The following is an 8,731-nucleotide window of genomic DNA, read 5'->3' as shown; positions in this document are numbered from 1 at the left end:
CAACATTCACTAGAAAAATATATTTAATAAAACAGAGCAAAAAGAAGCATTACCGGCAAATTTTGCGTGAATGGATGAGTAGTGGACATGTGAGAGGCATCAGGCCTAAGCCTTCCGTAGCGGGTACAAGTGCCCCCACCGAGTGACATTCACAGTCACAAACACCGCAACCAACACAGATACTTATTAATTTGTTGTGAATTTTGTTGTTTGATAGTTTGTTAGTTTGTTAAATTGTTACGAATTTTGGTAGTTTGTTAAATTGTTAAGGACTTAATGTGTTTGTGACTTAATTGTTGAGTAATAATAATTTGTTTTTATAGTATGATATATTTTAACTTATATTCTTATTTTGTAGGATGTGGATGTTAATGTTTTTCTCCAAAACCCGACGTTTGTGACGGCAATTGGAGATATTATCCGCTCATTTAGCAAGCAAGTCGACAATGCGACCAACAATGACGAGGAAAATGATGATGGGGAAGACGATTAGTATATATTGTTTTATGTTATGGATGATGTTATTATGGATTTAAATGATGTTAATGTTATATACTTTGTGTATGTTATTTGATGTTTTATATAATGTAGATATTTAAATTATAAGTTTTATAATTTTATAAATTTTGCATTTTTATAATATAAACTAATATAAAATATAAATTTTATTAAAAAAAAAAAAGAAATAGGCATTAGCGGCGACACCTTTAGAGACGATCTTAAGCATTAGCGACGACACATCCCGCCTAAATATTTGGCCGGAGTAACACTGGCCGGTGGCCGGAATATTATTAGGGATGACGCCTTTAGTGGCGACGCCTAGTATTAGCGACGACATGTATTAGGGACGACTCCTTTAGAGACGACGTTTGAGTATTAGCTACGAGGTATTTGCGGCGACCCAATTGAGACGACATGTCGTCCCTATACCTTTAGGGGCGACATTATTGACTATTAGCGACGCTTTTTTGTCGTCTCTAAAGGTGTCTTTTCTTGTTGTGAGTACCATATTTCTTCGTTACAAAACTTGAAGCCACTATGTAATTAAGTATGTGTTAAGGTTGAGAGAGATTTTGAAGATATGATATATCTAAAAGAAAGCTTTAAATAATTAAGAGGCATTTTTGGAATTTCAGAAATTTCGAAGTGGACCCTAGTGCAAAACTGATGACCATATAATTTTGTAAAAAACTAAAAATGTGATCATTTTCATACATCTATACCCTATTTTTGGCCATTTTCGTGATTTTTTTTTTCTTTTATAAAACGCATCAACTTAAATTAGGTTACTCATCTAAACGCAATCGATATAATAAATAGATAAACGACTTTCAATAAACGAAATTTAAAACACATAACTATACTGTTTAATATAAACGGGAACGGGATACGCGATGACGACACATTCATTGTAGCGTATACATTACTTTGAAATAGGCAAAACTAGAAATACTATACGTACTACGTTTAATTTATAAAACTAAAATCTACGTAAAATATTTACAAAAAAAACGTATTAATTAGTTTGCATAGGTGTAGAGTAATTGGTTTGATAAAATTATTTGTGGGGTTATTTTGAGCAAATACATGGCCATTGCTGGATCCTTGATCATTATAAAAGACACTGAAAACCAGTGAGTTTCAATTACTACACAGAGAGCAAAAATGGCTACCAAAGCTCTCCTTTTCTTTGCTCTCTTCTCCCTATTAGCCATTGCTTCAGTTGCAGACACTGAGTCAACCGAGTCAGACTCAGGCCTTGTTTTAAACTTCTACAGAGATTCATGCCCACAAGCTGAAGATATCATTAAAGAACAAGTCATGCTTCTTTACAAACGCCACAAGAACACTGCTTTCTCTTGGCTCAGAAACATCTTCCATGACTGTGGTGTTGAGGTACAACTCTTAATGCACATAGTTCACAACACTGATCTATCTATGGATGGTATATATATATATATATATATATATATATATATATATATATATATATATATATATATATATATAGAGTACAAGTTTTGATGCAGATTTTACAACTATTGTTTTGCTATGTTACAGTCATGTGATGCTTCATTGCTTTTGGACTCAACAAGAAGAACACTGTCTGAGAAAGAGACAGACAGGAGCTTCGGACTTAGAAATTTCAGGTATCTTGAAACCATCAAGGAAGCTTTGGAGAGGGAGTGTCCTGGAGTTGTATCTTGTGCAGATATACTTGTACTTTCTGGAAGGGATGGAATTGTTGCGGTAAATTCAGATTCTTCTATTCTTCTTCTTAAACATGTTTCCATTCTTTTTAAAGATACAAGCTTTATCTCCACTGGGTTCTTTTCTGCATGCATAAGTTGCTTGTACTTTTTTACTTCTTACTCTTTCAAGATCCAAGCTTTATTTCTTTCTTGATCAGGATTCTTTACTACATGCATTACTTTGTTGTACTCTAAGTCATCCCTGCAAGAAATATATCTTGATGTGGAGAGGTGATTTGATCAACTTGCATTAGTTAGTTGTACTTTGCTGCTTATCTTTTCAAGTAGAGGTGATAAGAGAGATGGTCGTTTACTTCACGTCAATCTCTGTAGTCGATGAATATTAAAAAAATTTGTATAAATTTATAAATAGAAAACTTTCACCCAAAAATACATTTAAATCATTGTGTAAATTTCACGTTTTATTTCTTTTATTTATGATTTTTCTGGTTTGTAGCTTGTTTTCTGTTGAACATCACATGTTTGCACTTGTTAGATTTTTTTTTTTACTTAAACAGATATTGAGTTAATTTAGGAAGCCATATGTAAACGGTTTCTTTTTATTTTAATCCGTAAAGGAAAATATAGGATTAATATAAGGAATGGACTCCAATCTTTTTATAAATTTGTTATATATTTTATATTTAAGCATTTATGTCACGTATTTTTTTTATCTAATTAAAAAAAATCTTATTCAAAACAGATAAGAAAAGGCAGTTGGACATTTTTCATTCAATCCATAAAATTATCATTTATTGTTGCTTCAATTGTTTATATATTCAGCAGAAAGATATGAATAAAAAATAAGACTTTGCTTGTAGCCTTGTACTTGGTGTTGCAAAAGCCAAAAGGTCCACTTTTTCGTAGAGTTTTAATCACAAATATAGATCAATACTTGTCGGTTGTGATGAATTATAGTCTCTTCCCATTTTTATAATTAATAAAGATCTATCACATATCCTCCTAAAAGGAGATAACCTTTTATAAAGTCATCTTCCTTGGACTATTAACTAAAACCCACGTAATCTTTGTGTTTTTAGTTTCTGATTACATAACCAAGATTATTTTCATCATATAATTATCCGAAGCAATTTACTAAAAAAAATATCATTTTTCTGTCTAATTTGTTTTCTTTTTTTAATAATGGCAGCTTGGAGGGCCATACATACCACTAAAAACAGGAAGAAGAGATGGCAGGAAGAGCAGAGCTGATATATTGGAGCAATACCTCCCAGATCATAATGAATCCATGACTGTTGTTCTTGAAAGGTTCAAGAACATCGGCATCGACACCCCTGGTGTTGTTGCTTTACTAGGTATATATGTCTATCATCATCATCATCATCATTCATGATACTCTTAATGTAGTTCATAAACTAATTAATGGTGGTTTTCTTGAAACAGGTTCTCATAGCGTGGGTAGGACACACTGTGTGAAGTTAGTGCACCGTTTGTATCCAGAGGTTGACCCGGTTCTTGACCCGGGTCATGTTGAGCACATGCTCCATAAGTGTCCGGATGCAATCCCCGACCCCAAGGCAGTTCAGTATGTGAGAAATGACCGTGGTACCCCTATGAAACTCGACAACAACTACTACAGAAACATATTGGACAACAAGGGTTTGTTGATTGTGGATCATCAGTTAGCTACAGACAAGAGAACTAAACCATATGTGAAGAAAATGGCAAAGAATCAAGATTATTTCTTTAAGCATTTTGGAAGAGCCATTACTGTTCTTACTGAGAACAATCCACTCACGGGTAATGAAGGTGAGATCAGAAAGCAATGCAATGTTGCCAACAAACGCCATTGAAGAATCCTTTCATGATGATGGTGATGATGATATGGGGAATAATTAAGAAGATGATGATGGTGTGAGCATCATGCTGGCTTCTAATATGTGTTAAATGTAGGACATGTTTATGTTTTTTAGGAAAGTGAATGTTGTTGTTGAATGGATAATGTAGATATGGATGGATGCATGGATGGATGATGGTTGAGTATGAATATGCATGATGCATGATGCATGAGATGGTTGTTGAATTAAAAGCTCTGCAATTAATCTAATGCTGTCTTTGTTTTTATTTGCAAGATATTATATATAAGGGGCCTATAAATAATTGATGTTTTGGAGAAAGACAGATTCATTAAAGTAATCTGTCAAGGCCATAATGGATGAGTTAATACGTAATAACACAACAAAAAACAATTATATGCTAATGTCAAAGATAAGATTCTCTTGCAAAGAGACAATTGTGTCATTAATTTTCTTGATCCTGCTCAAATTAGCTCAAGATTACCAAGTAATCATTATAAAATCTTGATCTTTTACAAGCTTTTTCACAGATAGCACGAGTAAGGTGCTGTTTTTTAATTTAACTTAATGAAGTAATGAACTTTGGGAAATATATTATAGATAGTATATGATCAAGTACTAGTAACACTTTGGATGTTTCTTTTGGACTTGATATAGTATGATAGTATCTTCTTACATATTTTTCTTCATTTATTTTTCCTTTTGTTTCTCTAATATGCAAGTCGTTATTAATACCCGTGAGTGCGTCTGGACCATTATGAGAAATGTAATGCACGATATAATAATGCAGTTCAAAAGTTTGAGGCCCCCTATAATACAACACACAGATTGTTAGTGGTTTAATTGATGTTAAAAGACTAGGCATCTTTACAACGGTCACATAGTGGGGTTCAAACTAAAGTTCCATTGTTTTCCTTACATGTGTAGCAGTGTAGGGTGGTTAAATTGGTATCAAAGTGGAGACAATAGTCGATATATGAAAGGAACAATCTAGCCTATGCCTATCCATCATGAGAAGGAACGTACCAACAAATGCTTAAATAATAGACAAGAATAGATGGGTCCGGCTGCGACCCCAAGGTTTTTAACCTTGATAGTATTATAGATGGTAATTAACTAGTAAAAATAAGGGGGTTTACTAATTGACCAACAACTTTCTATACCAACAAATAATTATTACTATGATAACCACTATCTATCACATTTTTTTACCACACTCACGGAGTGGTATTTCATAAAAATAAAAAATAAAAAAATAAAAAAATAAAAAAAAAAAAAAAAGAGATAGAGAGAGGGAGGAAGAGTGAGAGAGAAATGAGCACTCCCATTTTTGGCCGCACACCTACCACACTCCCCAAACCGTGTGTGTGTGGGGGGGGGGGGGTGTTCACTACGGTTTCACATGCCACGTAGGCTAAAACCGCACTCCACCCCCTCTGGTCTAATGGCTTGTGGCTTGGCAATGAAATATAAGTCTTTCTCTTATTTACTCCACTTTTGAATGATTTGGAAATGGATTTTTGACTTAAATGACCATTAAAGTCTCGATTTTGACTTGATTTAACCATTGAAAGATAAAATGATCGAACAAAAACGAGAGTTCGGTGTCTGATTTAAAATGATCAAAATTGCAGTGGTTAAATTAAGTCAAAATTGAGACTTTGATGGCCATTTAAGTCAAAAATCCTTTGGAAATCTAGAGATATTTTGGTTTTCATAAACAAAAAGCGAGAAGTTTTATCGTGAGCGGATGTTATTATTATTAGCACTTTCAGTTGGATAAAAAATAGATCCAAATTTAAAAATTGTGATCGATTTATATGTTGTATGTATCCTGTTATGAATTTCTCTTTACTCTGACTTGAGCTTCTTTCTTAAGTCCTTTTTGTGCTAATATATTGCTTGATGTTCAAAAAAAATATTAATCATTTTATACTATTTATCATTTTAACCGACAATAATCAGTTTATCCGGCTTCCGACGAACTAGACATTTCCACAACTCTTCGTTCTTCTTTTCTGGCCCACATCAATTTTCTAGCAAAACATACAATAAAAACTGATTCCAAATAACAAAATCAAAAAACAAGGTATTCATCTCCACGTTTCCAAATTTGAAAATCGATTCTAAAATCCAAATTAGAAAACTTGTAGTAAGATCTGGTTTTCCTTCTCTATCTGAAAATTGTTTTATCAACTCAAAGCATCAAAAACATCAAAATAGCTTGCATCTAGGTTTGAAAAGTCAATAGTTAGAAGATCACCTATATTTCTAGAATATTTGATGCAATCATTCATATTCGTATGGAATTTAATAGGATTTCATCCAAAACATTAATCCAATACATTATTGGATTGATTTTTGAAGTTATAAGTTATGGACTTATGATTAGAGCTTCTGAATATGTGAAGTTACAAGTGTTGGTGTTGGTGGGGTTTTTAACCGAGATCTTGAGCATAAACCCACCAAAGTTATGTAATTGATGAAGGCTTTAAGTACGCCAAAAATTTGGGTTTCAAATCGATGAAGTCCACCCTAGATGAAAGGTAAGTGATTCGTACACAACAGTTTTTTGCCATACACAACAATTTATGCATTATATAGTTGTACAATACAACATTTTAAAGCACCAATTGTTATGTATGGATAAAAATTGTTTTGTACGAATCAGTTCCCTAGATGAAAAGTTTTAAGAGGGTCGCCGAAAATTAGGATTATTCACCGAAGAAGGCGGTCGAAGTTGAAAAGTCGTATGGTCACCAAAACAAGCTAGATTGGTTGTTGTCGGTCAAAATGATATTTATTAACAATAAAAGATATTTTAATTGTAAATCATGTACAAAAATGATTAATTTTTTAGTACGATTTAAATTTTATTAAAAGAAAACTAGCAAGACGTAAGAAACAGAACAAAAACATAGAATTAAATGACAACAAATGTCAAATTTTGCAACCAACCTATTGAACTAAAGTAATATTTACACCTACTATAATACCAAGAGTAAGTCTATTACAAAATCATTATTACTTTATCAAATTACTAGTTTATAACCCATGAGAACCACGGTTATAAAATTAATTAAACTTTCATAGTAAAAAATCAAAATTATTAATCAATTATTTCAAATAAATGACTTTAAATAAATTATTAATTAAGAGATATTTTTTTAGTTATATAAAATTATAATCGTTGATTTAAATAAATCCATTAAATTATATCACCTTATAATATATATATATATATATATATATATATATATATATATATATTAATTTAATTTTATTTTTTATTTTAATGTTATTAATTTAAGGTAATTAGAGTGTGAAATTTAAAATTTGAAATTTGAAATGAAGAATCATTTATTAATTTAATGTAATTAGAGTGGGAAATTTTAAATTTTAATTTTGAAATAGAGAATTAATAGGTTGACATGTGGCATGATATGTGGTATATAATATTAATGAGGATTTATAATATTATGACACTTATAATAGGAGAATAAACTTATTCATTTATTAGAATAGGGAGTTCATCAAATATTTATTTTTGTAACTTTTGTGCTACCAAATAATGCCGATTTCCTCAAATGAGAAATTTTCAGTTAGACCCCTTAGACTTGTATTTAAGTACATTATCACATTTTACTTATTAAACTTTTGTTTAATTATTATCATTTTAATTTGTTAATTTAACTAAATCTGTTCAAATATACTATTGCAATCATTTGATTTTTTTCTTTATATTTTCATAAAAGTTTTATGCAATGTAACATCAAATTCAACTCAATCTATCTGTTGATCTTCAAACTCACTGAATAATATATTAATAAAAATTAAGGATGATATGATTATGATGTAAACATTTAGTGTAATTGTTCCAATATTAAAATAAAAAATATTTTTTAATGATAATTGAAAACTAGAGGTTACAAAATTTTACAATAAACCATTTATTGAAAACTAATTTTCATTTACTCCTTTACAATATACATTATATTTTGTTAATATCAAATCATACAAATACAATCGATGAAATCGAGTTAATCGACTTCATAAACATGCTCTAAACCACTTGGGCTATATGAGTTATATATGTTAAAACTGATGGGCTACCAAACTCAGGGCCTATAGCAATTGTCCAGCTTGCCCTACTTGTGTCTACTTCGGACCTGAGTCGAACGAGTCAAACATATAAGTCACGACGATGATTAAAAAAAATGTACTTTTATCTATATTTCGATCTTTTTAATCTGAAATGATAAATTATTATGTTATTTGTAATAAATTTTAATGTTGAGTGTATTCTTGTTGATGATTCTTTAGATTTTAGCATCAACCAAAGATTGCAAGTTTCCATATACCCATGAGTTACATCTTGCACTATGTATGTTCTTTTGTTTACGTCGTTAACCAAACAACAATTTACAAAAACAACAAAAAAATTACTCTACATTTCAATTTTTTTGACAGTTTTAAATCAAACAAAAATATACAAAATATGGAAACTGAATTCTACAAATTTTAATTCTTTAGAATTCCGATTTCTTGGATGTGATTATGAGCTATAATTACGTAATTATCTCAAAAAAAAATCAGCATTTTCACTTCTTAAATCTAATTATTTGGTTAATAAACTAATATAGAAACTAAAAACGATAGAAA

At 30.8% G+C, this 8,731-nt stretch overlaps 1 protein-coding gene across 1 annotated transcript; it reads left to right on the top strand.

Annotated features, from left to right (window-relative positions):
- Window positions 1–1,626: 1,626 nt before the first annotated feature.
- PRXR1 (Peroxidase superfamily protein) lies at window positions 1,627–4,206 on the top strand. The gene is made up of 4 exons (XM_079060788.1): window positions 1,627–1,896; window positions 2,062–2,250; window positions 3,403–3,568; window positions 3,657–4,206. Exons 1-4 carry the CDS (start codon window positions 1,666–1,668, stop codon window positions 4,064–4,066), a joined length of 996 nt encoding a protein of 331 aa, XP_078916914.1. The 5' UTR covers window positions 1,627–1,665; the 3' UTR covers window positions 4,067–4,206.
- Window positions 4,207–8,731: the final 4,525 nt, after the last annotated feature.

This window comes from Lactuca virosa, chromosome 7 (genome assembly GCF_052849685.1).
Source record: "Lactuca virosa cultivar CGN04683 chromosome 7, Lactuca_virosa_CGN04683_v6, whole genome shotgun sequence".
Lineage (NCBI taxonomy): Eukaryota > Viridiplantae > Streptophyta > Magnoliopsida > Asterales > Asteraceae > Lactuca > Lactuca virosa.
This window is presented reverse-complemented; position numbering and strand designations above follow the sequence as displayed.